The following is a 26,288-nucleotide window of genomic DNA, read 5'->3' as shown; positions in this document are numbered from 1 at the left end:
TTTATACCGTTCTCATTCGTGCAAACCTCATCCAATACCTTGTTTCGGTTAACACCAGGTATTGTAACTTTTTTCTGAGAGCAGGTCGCCAGTTTTGGGATAAATTGGCACATTTTGGTAAATGCATGCTTACAGGTCCACTCTGTACATTTTACAACCCGGGTTCACCCTCAGTCTGATAAGTCTATTATAATAGAAGACTTTCCTTTGATGCATGCATGATGTATTTGAAATTAAAGATTAAAAAAAGAAAAACAATAAGCATTGAACCCGCAATTGAAATGGGAATTATTTAAACTTATAACATTAGCAAACAATTAAAAGACACAACTATCCATATAAAATATCGTAGGACTTTATCAACATACGTGCGTGCGTGGGTGCGTGCGTGCATGCGTGCGTGTGTGTGCTAAATGCATACGTACGCGATTGGTACGTGTGCGTTTTTATGTGTGTGCGTGGATGTGCGAGTGTATGGATAGCTTTGTTTAATTTAGAACTGCATGTTGAAATGTACACTTAAAAATGAGTAAAAAAATAACCGACTATTTATCATTTTATGTCGTCGTTGTGGACATAAAACCATATGTGAATTATATGACCCTGATTGCAAAAGCTAAACTGACATACATATTGTAGTTTCGAAAAAAAATTGTCTTTCCTATCTTTGAAATTTCTAAAAAAAAATGCCTACTTTTCACTTCTTTTAGCTGCCGATTTTCTATCACTTTCTTGGACCTATAACAATAGTACTACTCCGACTTTTACAGATAAAATTGCCAAATAAATCATATTATTAACTTTATCTTTGTAATTCGAGGGTGATGCAAAGTCAACTTGTCGATCATTGTAAATAACGACTGTTCGGGCAAATGTGATTTATTGTGATACGTTTGATTGGTAACGTAAATGTCAAGATGTGAAACGTTCTTTGGTTACGAGGTCCATAAAAAATAATATATATTATATGGTTTGATTTTAATAAATTTACAAAAGATTTCTTAAAACCAACACGCACGTGTTTGATTTGATATGTAAGAAATGCATTATATGGACTTAAATATTTCAGCCTTTTCGAATTCAAATGTGTTCCTTACTTATGATAATTAGCGATAAAACCTTTACTTGAAATCTTTAAGAACTTTCTGCTACAGAGGGAATAACTTCTCTTTATTTGTTTAGTTTAGTTGTATATAACCAAACATCACTTGTCTCGTGATTTTCTTGGGCTTTAAATAGTGGGAGCACTTCCGTGTACTGTCACCAAAGTATTTTTTTCGGTTTATTTCATATTTCAATGTTAAAATGATCCACAGTCTCTTTATAATCAACAACACAGGGTATGTATACTTACTTGAGTTAATAAACTCGATGTATTTTTGATGCGACGATCCACCGAATGAATTAAGAATCTGAATAACATTTCGGATAAGTTTTTCGGATGCATTGTAAACAAGCCAAGGAAAGTCCTTATTATTGATGACTGTTAATTCATTATTCTTCAGAACATGGATAATATTGTGTCAGAGCCAAATACCAATGCCTCAGATTTTGAACAATCATCTCTGTTTTTTGTTATCAAATTCGTTTCTGAAAAGTTGTCACATTTCTGCCAGTGGTAAAGGGGCTGCAGTAGGCCTCATTATGGGTCAAGGGTAGAGCCTTTGTGGGTGTTCAGAGGGGGCATAGCCCCCAGAAAGCTTCTTGGGTTTAAGTCTTAAGAGCCTTAGATCACATTTAAAATCCCTACACATGTTGATGTAAGACAGACAAAAAGAAGGAATATCATTTAAATTTATTATATGATAACACATGAAATTAGCACATTGTCTTGCAATAATGTAAATTTTATTGTATAAGAAGCACATGTGATTGTTACTTTGTCATTCAATAACATATCATATTTTTATTGACAAAATTTATTGGTATAGAATATAGATCTATACAAAATCAATAATCAAATATTTAAAAAAAAAAAAATGAGACATACATGTATATATTGCATTCTGTCCAATGCCTACCAGTAGGCGAGTAGTTCTCGGACACTTTTAGAGGTTTTATCGATAAAGTATCCTTATTTTAAAAGATATATGATATTCCAATGTTTATAACAAACTTCAGCTCTTCTTCTGTTGAAATAATGCAAAATCAAGTGAAATTGAACAATTTCAGTCCATTCTCATAGGCTCCGAATGTTGTGCTCAAAAGGGGTTAAATTCTAGTTCGACAGAAGTAGTTCTCGGACACTCCCTTAAATGATCAACAAAACTGGGAAACATGCGCTGAAGTGATTTTTTTTATTTAAAATATTTCAAAGTGGAATTTTCAAACCAGTAGGTGATATATATCTTATTCTTTTTCATTAAAAACTAATCTAATTGTACATATATACATAGACCATGAAGCTCATAAAAATGAAATAAATGGTATCTATTTTTAGCACATGTGTAATGTAAATGCTTGACTTAACATGAATATTTTTGTTAATGCAGAATGTCGTCTGCGTCAAAAAAGGAAGTATACTGAACTAATAGTTTAACCTAACTGTTGCCCGTATTTTAAGTTGTGCTTTTTGCGCATGCGCACTAAAATTGTGATTTCCAGCGGAAGTAAAATGTGATTTTGTAAACAACTGGAAACTTTTGGAATTTAACGTCTTATAATACTTACCTAATGAAAAGATTTGGTACCTGCTGAAACTTTTCAAACACCTGATTGATTTAAATCAGGTGCTTGATATGTAACTTCCAAAATGAGGCGAAAATCCCGAGTGTCCAAGAACTACTAGTGTCCGAGAACTACTCGCCTACTGGTACATGCAATAGTGTCATAAAATTAAACAGTACAATTAAGAAATTATGAGATAAACTTAAAATTAATGGAAGCTTAATCAAATATACATTGTCAAACTGAGGCTACTACCATACTACTATCATAATCCAAATCCATCTACTCTTTACTCTAGCCCACTTCTTGAAAGTCTTATCAAATGGGAAGTCATCAGCCTTTCTAGCATCTTCGGAAATCCCCATTAATTTCTTTAACCTACAACTTTAAACTGACAACCTATTACTAAATTCTGCTTGCTTAAACCTTTGGCGATTCATTTCTTCACTGCATCATACAGTAACAGTAAAAAATATCATTCTTTCCAATATTGCTTATTTGAGCCATAATTATTAAAAGTTGTCAATGTTAATCCATGAAAGCCTTAAATTCCAAAGTAAGTAACTCAGGAGTGACTGCATGCCCCAGTGGTTGGAGGTGTTGTCAAGACAATGTGCTTCATATATTGTAGTGACTGAATCGATTATCATGCAGGCCACATGGGAGCCACTTGCATCATTTGAAGAAAATATTTTGAGAAAAAATCTTTGTTGCTATAAATTCACCAAATTTGAAATATCATTACCACTTTTGCCTTTTTTAAAATATTTTTTTTTTTGCGAATTTGTCCTCTGAGGCTTTTTATTGCCCTTAGTTATTTCTAAGACTATGCTTCCGTTGTGTCTAAGTGTTCCCCACCCTCTTAATTAGCTGTAGAAATGCCTTTTGATACACTTTTACCCAGGGATGTAAGGCACTTCCAATGGCCTTGCTTTATGGTGGATGTCGCAAAACTGAATGCATATTGCAAATAATCTGTAACCAGAGCAGAGCGATGCACAGGTGCAGTATGGTGCAACAAATTGACAATGTGCACCTGGTGCGTGGGCGCTTGGTGTTTTAGTGGTCAGCAATAGCTGAGAGAACATGATCTCTATAAAATATGTCGGTAGCAATACTGTGCTCAGATACCAGTACAACATGTATTAAATATCAGGAATTGTGTGTATTAGGAATTGTTAGCAAAGGCATTGCAGCAGTGACTGAAGGAAGTCAAATGGTTATGATAGATCTTCATTCAAGTATGCATGTTTTCACCTGATTCCACAACTTCAATATAAAGTGTTTTTACTTTCAGGGATGTGTTTATGGAAAAGCACTGGAAGAGTGTCATTCACAAGTCAATATGTGACTATTTCTTTGAAGCACAGACAAAGGCAAGTTCATCTATTGTTTGAATTGAAAAAAATATCATTTTCTGAAGAGGGCAATCTGTTATCTAAGGTTTTGTTATTTAATAAAACAAGTTTATTATATGTTGCTTTTTTAAATACAACAATTGTCTTGTGTTTACATCATATTAAATACCATTAATAAAGTATGGAGACATATAAAGAAGATTTTTAATCGGGAGGTTGTGAAACACTACTTGTAAGTATACTTGCCATGTAAGGGTTTTTCGGAGAAAAAAATTGGAGTCTAAATTCAGCCACATTCACAATGCTAAAACCTATATTTTACCAAAAGGTGATCATAAAATTCCATAGCATTTTAAAACATTATTGTTCTTTTATAGGCAAAATTGTACTCAAATTAACATGTTTTTCCAATTATTCCCAGAAAGGTTAGAGAAAAACACTACTGACTTATACCTGTGCAAAAATGTAAGGTAAATGAGGTTTATTAGTTTCCTCTGGCTATTGTACATGCTGTTGTAAATTTGTGCGATGTACAGATATCTGGATGACAGTGTGCAAAATTATACCTTGCTGCTGGTACACATTTCTAAACAACCTTTGCAACCACTGTAATAATGTACCGTAAGCTAAAAGAGCTGATTTTGGGGCATAACAATTAATTACTAATAAATTTTTACCTACATTCTTCATTTACCATTACTACCCATTAAGTGAATTAATATGCATGCCATGACCCTTCAAACATAACATATTTTATATTGTACCAGTGTATTGCAGGCTGGAAGCCCAGAGGACATTTCACCAATCATTGCAACTCCTCATCACTACCTCATCAACATCTACAGGAACCAGCTGTACTATGTGGCAGTTGTCACCACTGAAGGTAGGGCTCCTATTTCCTCTGGGGTTTCTAAAGGGATGGTAGGTGGCCACAGGGAGGGTGACGGAAATTTATTTTGATTATTTTTTCTTATCTCATTTCTTCTTACACCAGACTGAAGCAGCACAAAGATTTTAACATGAGGCAGGTATGCTGACACTGACACTAAATAATTATGGAATCAAGGTTTCCAATATTACTATCATTACTATACTTTTGTTACTCCTCATATGCTGATTGAACCGTGTGCCTTGTCATGTTGTGATTTCATAGCCCCAAGGCATTAAGGTTTTTGTTATGGTTGCTAGTACCTGATTTTTTGTCGCTTTGATATTAAAAATCTGAAATCCAAATTGTATCCAAATCACGTAACTATCAGAAAGCTTTGCCTTTGCTGCTACATAATCCCCCCCCCCCCAAAGTAATCTCATTCGCTATTCAATTCTGATTTAAAAACTGATAAATTATGCCAAAAGACATTTAGTAAACCAAACAGGTAGTTATAGACTTTAAAGTCTCTGCATTTACTTACCCTCGCAATACTCTTCTTGTCAATCATACAGTGCCAATTTAAAAGACAGTGATTAAAACCAAACAGGTTGGCTTAAAATTAACTGTCAATATGCCGACACCCTTTAACAGCATGCAGTATTCTACTTGGTCAGATTTTGAAGGAGCCTACACCCTTCAAATTGGCCTGGGACATATATTGTCTACGATACATGAAGAGCTTTTCCTTTACAATCATTTCCTTAACATTCGGTCTGTATGCTCCTGTATTTCAGTGCCGCCCTTGTTTGTGATAGAGTTTCTTCACCGTGTAGTGGATGTTTTTGAAGACTACTTCCAGGGCTGCAGTGAGTCTATCCTCAAGGAGCACTATGTCATTGTGTATGAGGTAAACATGGCTTCTTAACCCTTAAATTGGCAGTAAACCATTATTATGCCTCCCTTCAAAAGAAGTAGGGTTATAATTATTGCTCTGCACATGTCAGTCCCTTGATCAGTCAACCAAACTTAGTCTCAGTAGTTTGATTGATAACTAAAGTATGCTTGGGCCTAAGGTCTGTAAACTTGGTATGGGGGTTGGTCATGACCAGCAGATTACCCTTTTGATTTTATGATCAAAGATTAGGTTCTGGTGAACTTGAACAGGAAAAGCTTTTTCCAATTTATAGCTACAGTTTAATCTGTCCTACAGTCTTCAAATTTAACTATTGATTTTGAGCACACCTGTATAAAACGTCTGTGCTCACTTATCTTTGATCCCATTTAGACTCCCTTAAACGAGTTTTGTCGTATAAACGAGTTTTGTCGTATTTCCTTGACACATTTACCAATAAATATTCTAGGCCTTTTGGGCTTGTGCCAATTTTTGTCCACTGCTGTTTATGTTGAAATCTATACACATCAAAGAGTATAAAATAACCCATAGGTACATGTATGATTTAATCAGATGACCAATTTCTTCAATGTTCAGTACAGTTGTGTGAATTCTGTTCCCAGCTACTGGATGAGATGCTGGACAATGGATTCCCACTGGCGATGGAAGCAAACATCCTCAAAGAACTCATCAAACCCCCCAATTTCTTACGAACAATCACAGACACCATCACTGGCAAGACTACTGGGTAAGGCCTTGAGGCAAAGGTTCAAGTTACTGTAACAGTCTTGCACAAAGATTTGATATTTCCATTTTGTTTAAACTTTCTGGCAATTAATTTATTTTACTTACTTTGTGATTTAACAACAACTGTTCAGTTTTGTAAATCTGAGCCTAAATTTAAAATATTTTCAATAGCATTACCATACTAGTGTTTTTGGGGGAAATAGTGCGTTTCTCGTCACATTTTACATACACATACTTTTTGTTTGGCAACAGCTTCCTGCTTTCATGACAGTTCTCTTATCTAAAAGCATTTCTTACCCAATCCTTGCCAAACATGGCCACAGTGTGTATGTGTGTTAAATCTCATCTGATTTTGATTTACAGTCAGATTGCATTATAAGGAGTGATGGCTTTTATTTGTCAAAGTTTTACAAATTTCACTTAGTCTGCTTTCTTACTTGAGCATTTCTTGAGCAATCTTTATCAGCTTGGTTAAAATGTGTATGGGCCAAATATCGTGACTGTGCTCGGTCCATAGCCAGACAGTTATGACTGTGAACCGCCAACTATTTTTCAAATTTGCTCTTTTAAGCATATTATTGTCCAACTTGTTTGCAATGTTTAAGAGCATGCTACCTGAGACAAGTTTGATCAACTGCCAACTCACACTACCGTATTCACTCTCAAGTTATAGTCCTGAAATTGGCATTTTTTACCAAGTTCACATGAGTGTCTTTTAATATTCCTTTATTTATTTTCCAGTCATATCAAATGGGTTGACATCAATGAAATACTGGTCACAATATTAACTTTTGAGTAATTGCCCTTTAGTTGTTAAAATTTTATCAAGATTATTTAGTCCACTCTCAAACTTGAGCATTTCTTATCCAATCATTACCAAACTTGGTTTAAATATTTTTGGCCATAATATTTATAATCTGTATTGATATACTATATAATTGTTCATTTGTTTTGTTCTTGAAGTTTGGCAGCCTTGATTCAAAAGAAAATATTTTCTATAAGTTTGCCATTGAACAATTTTTACATGTGTATGACGGCATTGGTCAAAACTTTTAAACAAGATTTCTCAAAAATATGATGAAGCATATAAATGTTGTATGATATTTTCTATATCTATTCATTTGATTGAACCTCTTGCATTTCAATTCTTCTGTAGCACTCAAACATGGCATGTTTGGTAACATAATGAAATTTTCTGACATTCTTAAATGCTATAATTAACCATGTTTTCAATAAAACTTGGTTGGTAGCAAGCTGACTTTGAGCTGTACCTGAACAGAAAATAGTTAAAGGTTTCTGTTTTAATAACTTTGAAAATTATTTGACTGATAAATTTACATATGACATGTAGTGATGAACTTGAGACAATTACCTTGGAATAACATCTATGGAAAATGGGGTTATGTTCAGTGTTTCTTAAAATACGAAACAGTTTCCATGCAATAATCTTATCTAGGAGTTGTGTAAAGTGATGAAAATTTGTGAGTGAGTTGAGTCAAGATCACTCTTACTTATAATAGATGAACATTTTGTTCTCAATAACTATAAAAATGGATCTTGGGTTAGAATGGTCATGGTCAAGGTCATTTTTTTATCATAATATTTTTTTTAAAGAATCACATACAGAGATGCAGTAAAGATAAAGAGCAAGCTCATGCAGATATGTACTTTTGGGTAGTTACAAACAAAATAAAGGTCAAAGTTGCTGATTGTATTTCTAAAGACATCACATTTGCCATAACTTTCTCATTGCCCTCTTGCCCTCGTGGCATTTTTTGTTCATACATAGTTACTTAAAGGTAGATTATTGAGTGACTCTTTGTCAAAAAAATAATTTAACCAGGTCACATACATGTCATTAAGATGTACAGATCATATGACCCCAAATGTGGGATCTCTACTTCTGACTCCAGTGTGAGTGCCACCCTGCCAACCGGTCAGCTGTCCAATGTTCCATGGAGAAGGACAGGTGTAAAATACACCAACAACGAGGCATACTTTGATGTTATTGAGGAGGTGGATGCCATCATTGACAAGTCTGGCAGCACGGTCACTGCAGAAATACAGGGATATGTGAGTGTGACTTAACTAACAGCTAGCAATACATTATCTCAGCACTTACCGGTAGATATTAAAATTGACCAAATCTGACATTTATAAGCAATAATTGTTTGAAATTTGCAGTTCACTTTTACAAATTGTAAGACAACACTTTGATTGTAATAGGCAATTGACATCATTATGATCTACAATCGACTCTATCTATGATCTCCTATGAGGGTGCAATGCTTTGTTACCTTATTTTCTATTTTGTCGAGTTATTGTGATGGCCTTATCACTGTTGTCAGTGAAACTGTTGGCATGCAAAACTTGCCATAATTCAAACGCCTTTCAAATAGTCAGATTAAACTTGGTACAAATGTTGCCAGACACAATAAACACATGTATATTCTATCTTTAATGACTGTTATGATAAGCCCTTATATAATTTTGTCAAAAATAAATAGCTTTTGAAGATAATCACAGAAAAGTTTGTACACATGTTATTAGTAACAACATGCTTATGTGCAGCAAGGTGCAATCATGTATTTGGCAAGTTCTGCCCTTCAATAATTAAGAAAATATCCAAACTTTTACTTACTCATAACTTAATAACTGTTCAAGATAATTAAATGAAACTTTCTATACATTTAATTTGTAACAACAGGCACATATCTTGCTAAGGCCCATAACTCTTGCTTTAATAATTGTTGAGTTATGCCTCTTATTTGACCAAAAAGGATGAGCATTATGGTCCAATCAGTGGTGCATTGTTTTAAAGTGTTGACATTTTCTAATAAATAAAACTTGAATGATCATTTTTTTCCCACAGATTGACTGCATGGTGAAACTCTCAGGGATGCCAGACCTGACTTTGACCTTTGTGAACCCCCGTTTCCTTGACGATGTCAGCTTCCATCCATGTATACGCTTCAAACGCTGGGAGGTAATGTTTTGAGACTAACTGAAAATATCTATAGTTAAGTTTGCTTTTAGTTTAATATGCATATTAATCATATATGTCAGACATCAACATAAGTCAGACATCAAAATACAACTTATTTTATAAAATCAAAATTCACTTTTCCTTCATTTTTCTTCAGTTCTTTTCTATTATGAATTATATTTGAAAATGTTCAACTCTTGTTCTTGTAAGACATATTGTGTTAAAAATAAAACTACCGTATATATCGTGTTGATAATTTAAAACATAGTATGGTTCAAATGTTGGACAAGCATACTCTTAAAATGCCAGTGAAATACAAATATTGCAAGTGACTTGTGGAAGCTCACAAAATTGCACTTAGTAGTATATAGTTCATTGTCAAAATTGGCTACCGGTATTTATTTACCAGATACAAAACATTGTTTGAGATTAGCCAGCACTGGTAGTGAACAAGATGTAACGGTTCTACATTATCATTGGCTGATTGGAATGCTTCAGTTAACAATATGTTATAATATGTATGTGTAGGACCGTTATTGACACAGGCGTGTACATAGGTGGATGTAATTTGTGTCATCTGCATATTTATGGTTACACAATATGGAGACATCATTGTGTGATGTTTAACCAGTTCGTGCTACCTTCTAAAATGCTGGAATAACTCAAGAGTATAGACAGAAATCATATCAAATTGAATCACTTTGTCTTTGGTATGAAGATGGTGATTTCACTGGTTCTAGAGGAAAATACTGTAACCTGATTATATAAACATTGGCTAGATTTAATCATAAGTTAAAGGTGCCCAGCGATTACTTAAGACTAAGTTGGCCATTTTGGAAAAAATGTTGATCTGTTTGTATAAACAATAAAAATGCAGCTGCTATGTTATGAAACTTGGTTGTTTCTAACCATTTATTCTTTGTTAACCAAGACAAATGGGAGTGAAAAAAAACTAATTTTTCAAAGTTGTCAAAATCATTTGTTTTTCATGGCAGCTTATTTGTGTATGTTTCCTAGTTACCTTTTTGTCATTTTACCAGTTGGGCTTCAATGATTGTTGAGATATGATATTTCAAAGTATACCACCCTCACGATAGTGTAGCTATTTTTTTAGCACAGCACTTGAGAAATCTTTTATTTCCATATTTATTTACTTAAAACACTGCACATTGACTTCCCTTTTATACCTATATAATATCCGAGTCAGAAAAAATAAATCAGTCATTGTGGTTATGCTTTTTATTGGAAATATCAAACAAATAAACTGCAACCATAGTAACATTAACTGAAAAATACAAATGACCTGTGTTTAGAACATCGTAAAAACACATCTGTCTTTTGTATAAATAAACAGCATATCATATATAACAGTACTATGTGTCCCGTTCATTTCGGTCGTTTGATTTGGTCTTTCAAATATGTTAATTAAAGTGAACTTTTATATAATTGTTGTGCACTTACAAATATCAATGGTGTTGAATGATTGTTAACGCATAATAAACCGCCACGACTTCTGTCATAAATAGTTTACGCTTGTTCTTACATGTGTTTTCATAAAGGCCTCGTTCATTACTTAATTTAAATTACGCTGCAGACCAATAAATTGTATCTGTTATTTGACAAGGTTGGTTGATATGTTCACAAAAAGTAATAGTTATTTTCAAATAGTTGCCTTTTTTGATGATTTTAATCCCCGATAGCACCACATATGATATATGTTTTGACAAAGCATGACCTTAATATTGCATTGTCCTGTCGATTATGCTCATTTTGCGACACGGACGTAAGTCAAGAAATTTGTATGAACATCGGACAATATTTAAATGTTGACTGTTTTATCTCGAATTGTCACCATAACATTGTCAAAAAACCTGAAGAAGGATTTGTTTCAGGCTTAAAGACATGTATGCTGAGTCCAAATCAAACGCCATGCCATAAAGGCGACATGGACATTTGGCTACCCCTACTGTCATAAATTGACAAAAATTTACAATTTTTCATGGTTTTAATAATTTTGATTTTTTTTGTGATTATTGACCAGGAATTCTAAAAGTCAAAACAGTAAGCTTTGACAAAAACATATAAAAAATTCCAGAATACGATATCAATAATGGTGGCGACATCAATTGTCCAGATTAACATGGAATGAGTGTAACCTAACCAAAACATACCACAATGCACTGGATAACATGCTTTTTGTTTGTGTGTGTTTACCGCATGTTTGAATAAACGTTATTTACTTTTTTTGCAAATGCAAAAGCATTTCACAAGATATTGCTAAATTTTAATTTCAAAGAAGCCACTTTAAAACCACATTTTAACACCATGACACATGAAGAAATTACATATTTTTTAATAAAAGCCATAAATGATGAAGAATCTTTATGATTTTCACATCATAGTACAGTAGTGTCAATTAGATACTTTGGGATCTTTTGCTCCTTATGGAGCCGTATATTAAAACAAGAGCACTGCCTGCGGGTGCTGAAAGCTCGTCTGATTTGATCCTTTTTCGGTTTATTTATTTCATATTGTACATTTGATAGTGAACAGGTATTCCAAAGTTTGAAAGTGATAGCTTTGATAGTTTGCTTCTAATTGACCCAAGCACAAAACTTAAAAAATCAGACTAGCTAAAAGTCCAAAAATACTAAAATATCCTCCACCCTCCCCCTACACTTCGAAATGTATGACTCAAAAACCCATTTGACATTTAAAAGGCATTATCTATTTATTGTCTGTGAAAAAAAAATGAAATCAATTTAACAAAACTTGAAGAAGCTATTTCCGATTCTCAAAATCAACCAAAATCATCAAAATTCATGTTTTTTACCGCCAAAACCAGGTGAGACTCAGCATCTTTAGGGTACTATGTGAAGAAGGGTATTCGATGAACAAGTTCCCCAAGGTTTAGTTTGATAGCTTTGATAGTTTCCATGTAAGTGACCTAAACACAATATTTAACCAACGCCTCCGACGTCGACAACAATCAAGTGACGACAATAGCTCATCAATTTCTTTAAAAATCAGACGAGCTAATGAAACTGAGCCTCTGCCTGGAAATGATCATTAAATAAACACAGATTTTGCGAGTGTGTTTTGTCATTTTGCAAGTAAGGACGAAAAGCACTCAAAAAAAGTGATTGCATAGAACTATTAAATTCTTACCCTGCACAATTTTTTCAACCAGAATAATAAAAATAGAACTACTGTTAAAGGCTGTAATGTTACAGTGATGTAAAATTTTATTTCCAGACTGAGAAGATCTTGTCATTTGTACCACCTGATGGGAACTTTAGATTACTTTCTTACCACATAGGATCTAACAAGTAAGTTTGATAATTTGAACAGACAATATATACACACAATCATTCCAGTATTAGCAGATGTGGGAGACAGAACAGAGGTCTCAAGTAAAGTAGATACATGCTAGTGTTAACATGCAGTTGTGATTAAATCTTGTTTGCATAAATACCTTTTAAACTGTTACTTGTAAGCTCACTGAGACTAGAAATCTGTCACATTCCTTATGCTATTGTTAATGTCATTCTACATTTCGACACTGTACAAATGGATGACGAAGTAAACAAAAGGTGCACATACACATACACTACCAACCAGGCATCTTTTGCAGATTTTGCTTATCGCAGCAATTTATAATTTACGCAGATGTTATCTTTTTAATCTATTTTTCACTATACTCCACAATGTGGAGTCAACACTATGGGCTGCATTGCAAAGGGTTTATTAATGATAATTTTGCAGGTTTACTTTATTATCAATTCATTAATTACCAAACTGCTTTAAAAAACACTGTATTTTCTAGCAACCTAATTATTACGAGTGGGGGATGAGATTGTTTACCCTGGTAATTGAAAATGAAAGTCATTTTGCGAGCATGGTACATTTTTCAATCTTCTTTTTGTACCCCGCCCCCCGGTACCTGTTAAATTACCTGCATGTAGCATTAAGCCGCATTGCGGCGATATGCCATATACATGTTTTCCGAAGTCATACGTGGTATCAGCAGATGATACGCGTACCACTGCTTTGCTGCCAGGGAATATATCCCGGCAATTTATGTTTGCTGCCATGGAATTATTTATATCCCAGCAATTTACCGCGATGACACAAGTAGTGTTTCACAACTTCCTCATTGACCAATAACTAATGGCCGTGTCTTCTCTTGCAGCATGGTTGCCATACCTGTTTACTTAAAGCACAACATATTTTACCGAGAGGGATCTGCAGGACGCTTTGATGTAACCGTCAGCCAAAAAACAACCATGGGCAAAACGGTACTGTACAGCACCTCTTGAATTGTCCAAGTCTTAATGTATTAACTGTACTTTTATATAATTTTTTTCATTTTCATATTTTTTTCATTGTATATGTATGTATTCATTTTCATATTCTTTTCATTGTATATTCATGTAACAACTTTTAAAGGGAGTTATTATACCCCCCGAAACAAAGTTTGGGGGGGTATACTGGAATCGGGTTGTCCGTCCGTCTGTCCGTCTGTCCGTCCGTTTTTTTTTTGTCCGGGATTCATCTTTGTCGTTATTGAACAAATCTTTTTCAAACTTTCAGATATTAATGGCCATGATGTAAACTTGCGCCTCTGTGAAATTGGTACGGGTCACATGACCCTGACCAGAGTTATCTCCCCTTGATGTGTTAAAGTAGGCAAAATAAGCCCTGTCCGGGATTCATCTTTGTTATTATTCAACAAATCTTTTTCAAACTTTCAGAAATTAATGGCCATGATGTAAACTTGCGCCTCTGTGAAATTGGTACAGGTCACATGACCCTGACTGGAGTTATCTCCCCTTGATGTGTTAAAGTAGGCAAAATAAGCCCTGTCCGGGATTCATCTTTGTTATTATTCAACAAATCTTTATCAAACTTTCAGAAATTAATGGCCATGTTGTAAACTTTCGCCTCTGTGAATTTGGTACAGGTCACATGACCCTGACTGGAGTTATCTCCCCTTGATGTGTTAAAGTAGGCAAAATAAGCCCTGTCCGGGATTCATCTTTGTTATTATTCAACAAATCTTAATCAAACTTTCAGAAATTAATGGCCATGTTGTAAACTTTCGCCTCTGTGAATTTGGTACAGGTCACATGACCCTGACTGGAGTTATCTCCCCTTGTAGGCAAAATTAGCTTTGTCCGGCCTAACTCCAGGGCAAACAACCTAGACATGGAGGGGTGGGGGGTATTCGTTAGCCTATGGCTTACAGTTCTAGTTTTATAATTGTATATATATTTATATATGTGTATATGCATGAAGCTATATGAGGAGATTTCTAACACACAAGTTTATTTTGTAGGCAAATGTAAGTAATAAACAAGCAGATATCCATCAGCTTTACAACTCCATTGCTAAAACCACATAATAAAAATATAATTCCTTTATTATATGTTTACATATAAACACCTGCAACCCTTCTAATGGCTCACAACCATACCTTAGTAATGATGCAATTATTCATGTACTATTATAACAAGAAATAGATTTAATAAATTTCATTTATAGTTTCTATCAGTATATACCCAATATTTGATAATATCACACGTCCAACATTAATGACACAACATCATTGGTTCAGAATTGTTCATGAGGTTACCCCATTTTTAGACTATCTGCGCATGCGCGCAGGTAGTCTTAAGACCACAAACTCCAAAGAACTACTTCTATTCATGTCGTTTTAACCCATTTTTTGTCTCAATGCGCTCTATGTTTAGCAGAATGACGTCGAAACCATAAAAATAGATTGATTGTGTTGCAGTCCGAGTATGAGTTTTTGCTTGTTCGGCTATTTCCGCGCTGTAATTATGTATCCCGGCGTTTTATTTTTAGCAGAATATAACTATTTTTAGATCGTTATATTTATCAGATTAATGAGAGTCAAGATAGGAGGCTCTGGTAGGAAGATAACATATTGATATTCACTCTGAGTTTAGCCCATGATGTTTCAGAAATGATTACTGACCGCAAGTGTCCATTCGCCTGCAGGATTTGTCATTATTATAACCTGACGTGACCCTGAAGCACGCTTATTTGGAATGGTGCTTCTTTATTTGACTTTTATGAGATAAAAAACAAAAATAATTGTCAAAGTTTAAAATTGTTGTATCTCAGGTTTGGCATTGCTAATGCTTTAAATACTATACATTGTAATTTACCTGCAACACAATAACAAGCTACTATTCATTCTATGATTTTAGGCGTTTATATTTCTAATGAGATGTTTTCATTTTTTGCATAAAAGCTTCGTTCCGGTGTATTCTTGGCATAGTTTTAGACATTAGGCTTTCAATTTATATAAGCACACATGCCCTGATACGACAGTGAGTCATGCATACGTTTGGTGAAGCAAAGTAGTTCGGTTTAAACCAGTTTAACATCCAAAGAGTACGAAGCATTCATAACAGCACTAGTACTATTTCTACACAGGTACTTACATAAAACATTAATAACATTAAATTTATCAATAAACTTTAAAAAGCACAATCATATTCTCATTCATAAAACAGACAAGTTCCGATAATCTAAAAATAGATTCAACTGCATTAACTGACCGGTATTCTAAACATAGTTTCTACATACATTAACTGACCACATGTTTGTCCTCACCGCGGGAAAATGACCATCTGATAAGTTCTGCATTTTAAAAGGTATTATTGCTAAAGTTGCTCGTAAAAATAGAATCATTTTCCTTAAAGAATTAAAACGTGTAAGTTCATAAAACTTGTCTAACGTATGCTATCTAATCAAAACACCGAAAAACCTTTAGACGCGATTGAAAAGAGCATTTACTGTAACTTCAAATACATGGGGATACGTCGACTGAAGTGATAAGCTGTGTATTTTGAATGGAATTATTGCTGAAGTTGTCTGTAAAAACATGATTGTCCCCTAAACAAAACGCTTGAAATGGGGCATGCATTGTAACACTAAATACATGGGGATAGGGGATTACGACGATTGAAGTGACATTTACAAAAACAAAATGACACAAGACGCCATAAAGATATAGATATGTTTGTTTCCTCGCCCAGTGTGGGCACAAGCGCTCTCGGCACATTTTTCACTTTTATTTATGTGCCCTTCACCCATTCCCATAGTTCAAATAAAATTTGCAACTCTCACATATTTGCCCGCAGATAGTCTTTCAGCGCCTCATGCTTTGATTACCATATTTGGTCACTAGTTCTTATATCGTACAAAAAAAAAGGTCTTTTTTTCGATTCCGATGAACAAATGAAACATTTTCCAGATAGGGTTGGTGTCTTGATTAATGTAAACAGGCTGACAATGTGATATGTGGTGACCCAATATGGGATATACAGGGTGAAGGAAACCATATCCGGATATTGTTTCCTTTCCCCTGTATATCCTATATCTGGTCACCTACTAAGCCTGTTACTTATAATATTTGCAACTTTATTAACTATGCAGATTATAAACTTAACTGATTATTCAGGATTGTTGAGACACCCTTTGACACACATTGACTACCTTTCATACAGTTATTATAGCCTAGGAATTTAGATTAAATATACTCTTCAAAGTTTAAACTTTTTCCAATAAATGAAAAATAATTCAAATTCATTTTCCTGTAATATGATCAAAATTTGTCTAAATGATACATAAATCTATTCTAGGTGGAAAATCTAGTCTTAGAGTGCCCATTTCCAAAGGCTGTGCTGAATGTGACCTTAACCCCAAATCAGGGCAAGTACACATTTGATCCTGTAACCAAGGTGATGACCTGGGAGGTGGGTCGCCTAGAGACCACAAGGTCACCGAACATCAAGGGCACAATCAACCTGCAGACTGGCAGCCCTGTCCCTGAGAGCAATCCTACCTTGTCTGTAAGTAGTTATGTATTATACCAATGTACATGTTTAACTGGGTATACGATCTGTATATTGCAGCCCTTATACTGTCTCCCTTTAGAGCTAGCTTTTATAGTGACGCCGTAGTGTGTGCATGCAGAGCGAGAGGTCATAGGCTCGATCCCCAACAGGTGCACATAGCAATTTTTTGCCATCTGTTACATTTGGCACCCAATAAGGGACCTGTGTACAAGATAGCTCTCAAGATAATTGCGAATTGACCTTCTACCTTTTGAAGACAACTTTAAAAATGGAGTGTAAAAGGGTATAAAATATGTATATAGCAGCACTTTTACTGTTCCGCTTTAGAGCTAGCTTTTATAGCAATTTGTGCATTCTGTTACACATATGTTTATGTACTAAAAATTATAAAATTTATAATGAATAGTTTCAAAAGGATTTCCAAAGTTTTTAACCAATCTTCATGAAACTTGTTCAGAGTATTTGAAAGCATGATATTTAAGACAAGTGTAAATATGGGTTATCTCTGGTCAAAAACTAGGTCATTAGGTAAGATATTAAGAATTAAGTGTAGAAATTTCTGATCCCTTTTACAAAATTTATTGGATTTCATGCATTTTTCAGGAAACTCAAAATAATTCTTTGCATGATGGTTAGGAACTGTGTGAATATTTTGAGTGAGAAACTAGATCAAATCCATAAAAAAGGTTCATTCATAAATCAAACAGTGTTTGTCCAATCTTAATGAAACTTGGTCAGAATATTTTTCAACATGGTATTCAAGATAAGTGTGAATATGGGTCATCACTGGTCGAAAACAAGGCTATGAAATAAATCATTAAGATAAAATATTGTATGGAAGTTTCTTATTCCTTCGCAAACTCAACAGTGTTCATCCTATCATCAAGAAACTTAGTCAGTATATTTATTAGCATGATATTTAGGACCAGTGCAAATATGGGTCAGATCAAATACTAGATCGAATCAGTGTGAATATGGGTCAGCATCATTCGCTTTTCCTCTATAAACCTACATTCTACTGCAATTTGAATGTAAATTGTCAAAATGAAAATCTGGCCTTAATACAGTTTTTGCATTAAAAGTGATAATTATATTTCTTCTTTCTGTCATGTGTACATTTCATTTAAAACTATATTTTTGTCTATCGACTGTACTGTTTTTTCTATGCCTTTCTTTTGTAAAAATGCACATCGAAAATGATTGATCATTGAAATGATAATAAATAAATCACATAATTATTAATTAGATAAGGATTTCTATGTACATGTGTACATGTATATAATTGACAATTTTAACAATTTGTTAATATTGCTATTATCCCAAGTACTGACTATGTTGCATATACATTTCCTCAGCTGCAGTTCACAATCAGCACATTGGCGATATCTGGGTTGAAGGTGAACAGACTGGACATGTATGGGGAGGTAAGTTAAAAATAAAATGCACTGTGAAAATGTGGAGGAAGTGTAGGTGTCTGATTTCTGCTGGATTGATTGATCCCTAGTCTTTATAATCTTTTGGGAATTATTTGAAACAGCTTAAGTTATGGACATTGTTGTCACTTTTGTTTGGAAGAGTTGCGGAAGAGTTATGGCCTTTTTCTTAGTTAACAAAAATATCATTCAGTGATTTGTATCAAAACTTCACAGATAAAATTGTAGCCAGCCGGGCTGTGCTTATTTCAATTGACTTTTGAAGAATTCGGCTGATTTAGTTTTTAGCTCACCTTAGCCGTAGGCTGAGGGTGAGCTTTTAGGATCGATGTTTGTCAGTCGTCCGTCGTCTGTCGTCTGTCCACACTTAGTTTGTTATCCCCCGCCTTGAAAAGGCGAGGGGATATAGTAATGGTAGGCGCGATTCCGTGTGTGTGTGTGTGTGTGTGTGTGTGTGTGTGCGTCCGTCCGGCCCACATTCATTTCTTTGCATCTCCTCTTACATTTCTCATGCGATTTCTACCAAACTTTCACAGATTGATGATCATGAAGTGAAGCAGCGCATATTGTCGGGCTTTCCCAATTTGACCATTTTTGAAAGAGTTATTGCCCTTTGCTTATTTTACATATAAAATTGGTTTCGCAACTCCTCTTACGTTTTTCATGCGATTTCTATCAAACTTTCACATATTGATGATCATACAGTGAAGCAGCGCATATTGTTGGGCTTTCCCGATTTGACCATTTTTGAAAGAGTTATTGCCCTTTGCTTGTTTTACATATAAAATTGGTTTCTTCGCAACTCCTCTTACGTTTTTCATGCGCATGTTGTCGGGCTTTCCTGATTTGACCATTTTTGAAACAGTTATTGCCCTTTGCTTATTTTACATTTAAAATTGGTTTCTTCACAACTCCTCTTAAGTTTTTCATGCGATTTCTACCAAAATTTCACAGATTAATGATCATAAAGTGAAGCAGCGCATATTGTCGGGCTTTCCTGATTTGACCATTTTTGAAAGAGTTATTGCCCTTTGCTTATTTTACATATAAAATTGGTTTCTTCGCAACTGCTTTTACGTTTTTCATGCGATTTCTACCAATCTTTCACAGATTGATTATCTTAAAGTGAAGCAGCGCATATTGTCAGGCTTTCCCGATTCGACTATGTTTGAAAGAGTTATTGCCCTTTGCTATTTACATTTAAAATTGGTTTCTTCGCAACTGCTCTTACGTTTTTCATGCGATTTCTACCAAACTTTCACAGATTGATGATCATGAAGTGAAGCAGGGCATATTGTCGGGCTTTCCCGATTCGACCATTTTTGAAAAAGTTATTGCCCTTTGCTTATTTTACATTTAAAATTGGTTTCTTCGCAACTCCTCTTACGTTTTTCATGCGATTTCTACCAAACTTTCACAGATTGATGATCATAAAGTGAAGTAGTGCATATTGTCCGGCTCTCCTGATTTGACCATTATTGAAAGAGTTCTTGCCCTTTGCTTATTTTACATATAAAATTGGTTTCTTCGCAACTGCTCTTACGTTTTTCATGCGATTTCCACCAATCTTTCACAGATTAATTATTATTATCAAAATTGGTTTCTTCGCAACTCCACTTACGTTGATGACTATAAAGTGATGCAGCGCATATTGTCAGGCTTTTGCAATTTGACCTTATTTGAAAGAGTTATTGCCCTTTCTTAATTTTAAGCATTTCTTATGTTCCTGAGAAACTACCCTTACCATTGATTCGCTTTCGTTACAAAAAAATGCCCCATGAGGCGGGGGATATAGCTGTCTGTGACCGCTCTTGTTAACACTCTAGGGGTCACATTTTTGCCTCAATTGTCACGAAACTTGGTCAGGATGTTTGTCCCAGTAATTACTGAGACGAGTTCGAATATGGGTCATCTGGGGTCAAAAACTAGGTCACAGCGCCCAAATATGGAAAAGCCTTGTTAACACTCTAAATGGTAACATTTTCAGCCCAAATATCCTGGAAAATTGTCAGAAAGGTTGTTTTGTTGATTTCTAGCTCAAGTTCGAATATGGGTCATCTAGGGTAAAAAACTAGGTCACCGAGCCCAAATATGGAAATACCTCGTTAACACTCTCGAGGTAACAATTTTATACATCAGAGAAGCCAAATCCCTGTTATTGCCCTTTAATTATCAACAAGTCTATAGCACAAAGTTTTACTGAGGTGAGCGATATAGGGCCATCTTGGCCCTCTTGTTTACTGTGTATTGCCCTTCAGGATATTAAGTTTCCAACAATTTTACTTGGTTGAGCTTCATCTCCTTTATGCTTGGTTAAAATTCAATGCAATTTTAATACAAGCCTGATTGATACTTAGCCAAGTTGAGCATATCAGTAGCATGATTTTTAGCTTGTCTGGTTTGAGAAGTAAAAAGTTGTCATTTTCAACAGCAATGTAGCTTGCGAAATTTTAACCTTGGCCATACCTCAAAACCTTTTGCACCAGATATTCTTTTTTCATAAAGTTTGGGTCAACATAATGGGTCAAAGAGACAGTTAAAACCAAGTTTTCAAATTGTCTTTTATTTTATAGACATGATCACAAGTCCTTGTCCAATAATTCTGTCTGAGCAATCAAAAAATAGCATTTATACTTATTGGCTTCACAAGCATAACATAACATTAATTGTCTTACTGACAGTTGTCATTTACAAACTCTAAATTTAATAACAATACAATTAATTATTTTGCCACTTGCACTTCAGTGTTGCTAATCATGAGTAATGTGAACTCTACTTAAAATATAAACTGACTCTTAATTGCTATTTTTGAAACATCTCTAATTAAGTATACCTGCAATCTTGACATGATTTATGTGTTTACTGAATATATGGTAAGGAATTTATAAGCTTTACAGTATGCACATACTTAACAAATTAGTACTTGAAAACTATATGCACTAGGTTTAAATAGTTGAGTTCATAAGGTTTGAAAAAAATAGAATCTTGGAAAAAAAAAAAAAAAACACAGTCATTCTATCTTGTGACTTATTACCATGACACCGTAATAAAGAAATAAACTTCAACAATTAACTAAAGGCCACTCAACAACACAGTATATTATTACTTTTATATCTGTTCTTATTTTGTCCGTCTATCTAGTATATATAAGATCTAGCTGATCATGTTTCTAGAACACCCTGTATATAAAGAAATCATACTTTAAATTCTGTCTGTCAATCAATAGCTCTCAATAACTTATATACCACCAGGGTATATTATTAAAGTTAGTAATAACTCGCTTATGGTTTGTAAAATGCACTCTTTTTTAATTAAAAAAATAAAGTGTGGCAAATCATAAGAAGTGTTAAAACAAAAATACCAAAAGCTGGAACGCTTCAGCAAATGTTGATATTTGCTCAAGTATCGTCTTGAAGACCACAATTTTCATTAGAGTTAATGACAAGTTGAAAATTAATTAATGCTGTGGTGTTGCGTGATTGTTTGATAGACATTTTCCTTGAAAAACATCTCAGTAAAATGCCAAATAAACAATTGTGGTCGTTTATTAAATTTAATACAAGAAATCACAGGATGCCACAAATTGGCATAGAATACCACTTAATGAAATAGTATATAATCATTGCAATATTAAAAACTTGACAAATTTCACTATTTGTTTGAATGTAACCTTTTTAATATGAGCATAATCAGTTTCTCAGATCATATTTTATAGATATCCCAAAACATATAGGTTTAATGAATAAATTAATGAATTCAAGCAACAAGTAAATGCAGACGAACTTGTATAGATTTCAACTATTTTTTTCAAAATAAAGTAGTTGGTTGGTTGTAAATACTGAGTCTGTTGCAGCGATACTGATATGATAATTACAGAAAATTTGTACGTTTGATTTATTGTGTTTATTTTTTTGCACTTGAAAGCATAAACTAAATGTACAGCTCTCAAGTGACTATTTGTTAGAAATTCAATGAAGTATATATATAATAGGTATGTACTAGTAAGTTAGATTCCAAGTCAAATTCATGACTCTCCGATACCAATGTTGGGTATTACATTCTAAATCTAAACATGTATCTGCCGTCATGCTATATATGTATATTGTATATAACTCATGTGCCTTACATTATGGTATGAGTGAATAAACACTGTTTGACTTTATATTTCAGAAATACAAGCCATTCAAGGGTGTGAAATATTTAACAAAAGCAGGAAAGTTTCAAGTACGGACATAGTTTGAAGTTCTGTTTAACCTAAGTGCAATACTGGTTCCCGTTGTTGATCTTTGATTTTCAGAGTTAACTGATTTTCATGAAAACCTTTCATTAATTGTATGTGAATGTTTGAATGCTAAATCACTTTTCCAATTAAGTTGACTTGTAAAATGGTTATTACAAAAATGATATTTAGTAATATTAGCGCTGAACAGCATGATTTGATAAGATCTTTCCTATGTTGAAAGCTGTATAAAAATTGACAAAAGAATTGCTTAAAATCATTGAGCAATCTTCCCAAAATACATTCACGTATATAAATATTATCATGACAATTCACTTGTAGGATTTTTGACTTAATTATAATATTAAAATACATAGCTTTATGTATCTATAAATTTATAGCTTTTTTCATTACCCAAGATGTTCAAGTTATAACATTCCAACATAATTTATTACCAAAAGCTGCCGCAATGTTGAATTGTAATATAGTTTATGGGAATTTGATGTGTTTCAAAATTTGTTTTATTTTGCATAAATTGATATAAAGTTTTATTTTATCATTTTATACTCAGTGTGGTGATGATAATGGTTGCACAAGAGACTTTTTTGATAATTTAGTGCATGTTATCAGTAATCTGTAAGTAATTCACAATTATGTTGTTAATGGCAGTTTTGTGTATGCTTCAGTGTTATGCTTGAATATAATTTTATTAAATATTATGTGCGTACTCTTATTATATGTGAAATAGACATAAAAATGATTTGGAATATCAATTTCATGATATAATGTGTTGTATTTCTATTTCAGAATATTCATATATTGTAATAATGTGACAATAAATGTCAGTTAAAGCTGTAAAGTGTTGATATATATCAAATCAGGCTACAGGTTGCTTAACAAAGTTTTAAAACCAATTTTCATAAGGTGAATTTTTAACTTTATGTGAAAAAAAAACTTGGACCCATATGACTTACAAAAACGGAGTATCATTGAGGGCCTTTCATTGTTACTTTGTAACTTCATGATATTCAAGATTCACTATTTCAAATCATAAGAGATGTGTTTCAAAAAATAAACCTTGTATTAAATAATGTTTTACCTCATAATTCTGTTTATTTTAACCCTACAAGGATTTGTTTTTGTATGAATACATGTACAACCAACACTGCAGGTTAATGCGGCACTTTCAAATTTAATAACCATTCCTTTCAAAAGTTTTTGGCTAAACGTCATAATTTACATGAATAGACCATGTATGTTATACACTCGCAAACAATAGAAAGAATACTTTTACATGTTTTTTTTTCAAATGTTTTTACAAATGGTCTCTTTTGTTGCAAATGAAATATTGTTTTGATGATTTGTCATTGCAATGGACATCATATTATCTTTAATACAAATCTATAAATTAAAAAAGTAACTATTTGTTGTGTTAACAAGTACAGACTTTGTTTAAAAATGGAAAAAATTGAGATGAATAAAAGCTGCTTGTTCAATAGAACATTGCTTAAAAATACCACCAGTATATCACCTGTTGACTCTAATCTTTAAAATAAAATGTTATTATTTGTGTATACCAAATAAATGTTAAAACCAAAATTTGGGTTATTTTCCATGACCATAGTGAATACATTTATTCACATATTGATGGATATGATGAATGATTTTTTTTTGTCCCATTGTGAGATGAAGTACTGGTATTTCTGGATTCGTAGGTACCAATATGTTGTTGTTGTTGTTTTCGTGCATAATTCAGTGTGCTTAATAGCTACCATCTTAGAATGGCTTTCTCAATTTAGAAGTATCAGGTAGACATTTTTAAAACAGCAATTAAAATTTATGATTCATATGAGGTTGAAATGAAAAACAATTACCATGGTCATAGTTTCAACAATTTTTTGTAGCAAATATGACATTTTATTTGAAAAAATTGGGTCACGGTATATTGTCTGTTAGCTTTGCTTTTAATTTAAATCAATTTAGCTAAAGTGTTATCTTTATTTTGGGCACTTTTGATGATGCCCAAGTCTTTGGCCTAATATCTTTCTGAATAGTAAGTTCTACATCATTCATATTTGTTGTCATTGTTAAAGAAGATTTTGTACATTTACTCCGGTGCAGCTAAATACTTTTTACAGTTAATGGCGATTTACTAGCCAAACCATATGGTAGCATAAAATTTCAAGTCTTGAGCCCATCTTATTAAAAGTTGCCTTTTACTTGTTGAGTTTTCACTTCAAGGCTGTTTTTATTTTAAATGTTTCCTTTTTATTAAAAAAATATTGAAAAAAGTTTTTTCATAAAAGAATAATGGATTTTCCAGATATCTAAAATTAAAGCATAGCTATCCTAAGGAAAACTGCTTGCATCTATGAGTATGGATTGCCTCATATGTAAATATTAAGCAGCCTCATAGGAAACATATTCCCTGAAGAAAAAAAATGTTTGTTGTTGAGTGTAGTAAAATTATTTTTCATAAAAAACTTGTATATGAAATTGGATAAGATTGCCCATGCAGATAGAGCAGTTGTGTGTTTTCCAGACAAAAGAAGGTAATTGTACTTTTGATTTCTAGCTTTCAGACCTTGTTACTCTTCTTATTGCCTTGTCTAAAAAGTGCTCTTGGAGTGTGGATATGATAGTATAAACATCATTGGGAACAAAGCGTGTCTGTGCCTCAACCATTTACCAAGGGAGACCATGCTGGCACTTTTAAAATACCAAATTTCTTTCAAAGGCTTTATACTGTTGAGTTACAACAAAGCGATTTTTCTGTATCTGTTTGTGGTTTTTATGTTATAAACCATACAACACAACATTATGAACTTCCCTCATCCCAGCTTTCGCCTTCAGACTGTTTTTTGCAAAAGCATTTTAATCATTCCCTAGATTTTCATGATAATGTTCAAATATTTATTACTTAATCAGATTTTATATCTTGCTTCAATTTTGAAAAAAACTTTTACAGAGCTCTAGACGAACAAAAAAGTAGAAAGAACTGCTTCATTTATGGTTATCATGTGAGAGTTTTTTGGTTGTTACCATCTGCAAAGGCCAGCAAAATGGTTAATAGCCCGAGTGCATAGCCATTTATGGTTATCATATGAGAGCTTTTTTTTTAATAATAAGAATTCTTTTGCTGAATTTTGATTCAGTCAATTTCACGATAAAATCACATATAAAATTTTCATTGTTACATTACTATTTCATCACATCATTATTA

The 26,288-nt window shown here is 33.5% G+C and overlaps 1 protein-coding gene across 1 annotated transcript; it reads left to right on the top strand.

The window, feature by feature from the left end:
* The first annotated feature begins 1,219 nt into the window (after positions 1–1,219).
* Positions 1,220–24,678, top strand: LOC128228212 (AP-3 complex subunit mu-2-like). Its single transcript, XM_052939375.1, has 12 exons — positions 1,220–1,340; positions 3,965–4,043; positions 4,803–4,908; positions 5,691–5,803; positions 6,412–6,536; positions 8,449–8,608; positions 9,408–9,521; positions 12,777–12,850; positions 13,714–13,819; positions 17,198–17,407; positions 18,769–18,837; positions 23,017–24,678. The coding sequence occupies exons 1-12, from the start codon at positions 1,306–1,308 to the stop codon at positions 23,080–23,082; spliced, it is 1,257 nt and encodes a 418-aa protein (XP_052795335.1). The 5' UTR covers positions 1,220–1,305; the 3' UTR covers positions 23,083–24,678.
* The last annotated feature ends 1,610 nt before the right edge of the window (positions 24,679–26,288 follow it).

This window comes from Mya arenaria, chromosome 3 (assembly GCF_026914265.1).
Source record: "Mya arenaria isolate MELC-2E11 chromosome 3, ASM2691426v1".
NCBI lineage: Eukaryota > Metazoa > Mollusca > Bivalvia > Myida > Myidae > Mya > Mya arenaria.
This window is presented reverse-complemented; position numbering and strand designations above follow the sequence as displayed.

Bases quoted from the DNA above. Each gene is read 5' to 3' on its own strand.
- LOC128228212 (XM_052939375.1), top strand. From the start codon at position 1,306: ATGATCCACAGTCTCTTTATAATCAACAACACAGG. The intron at 13,820-17,197 runs GTACTGTACAGC...AATCTATTCTAG, and splicing joins AAACAACCATGGGCAAAACG to GTGGAAAATCTAGTCTTAGA. The intron at 18,838-23,016 runs GTAAGTTAAAAA...TTTATATTTCAG, and splicing joins GACTGGACATGTATGGGGAG to AAATACAAGCCATTCAAGGG.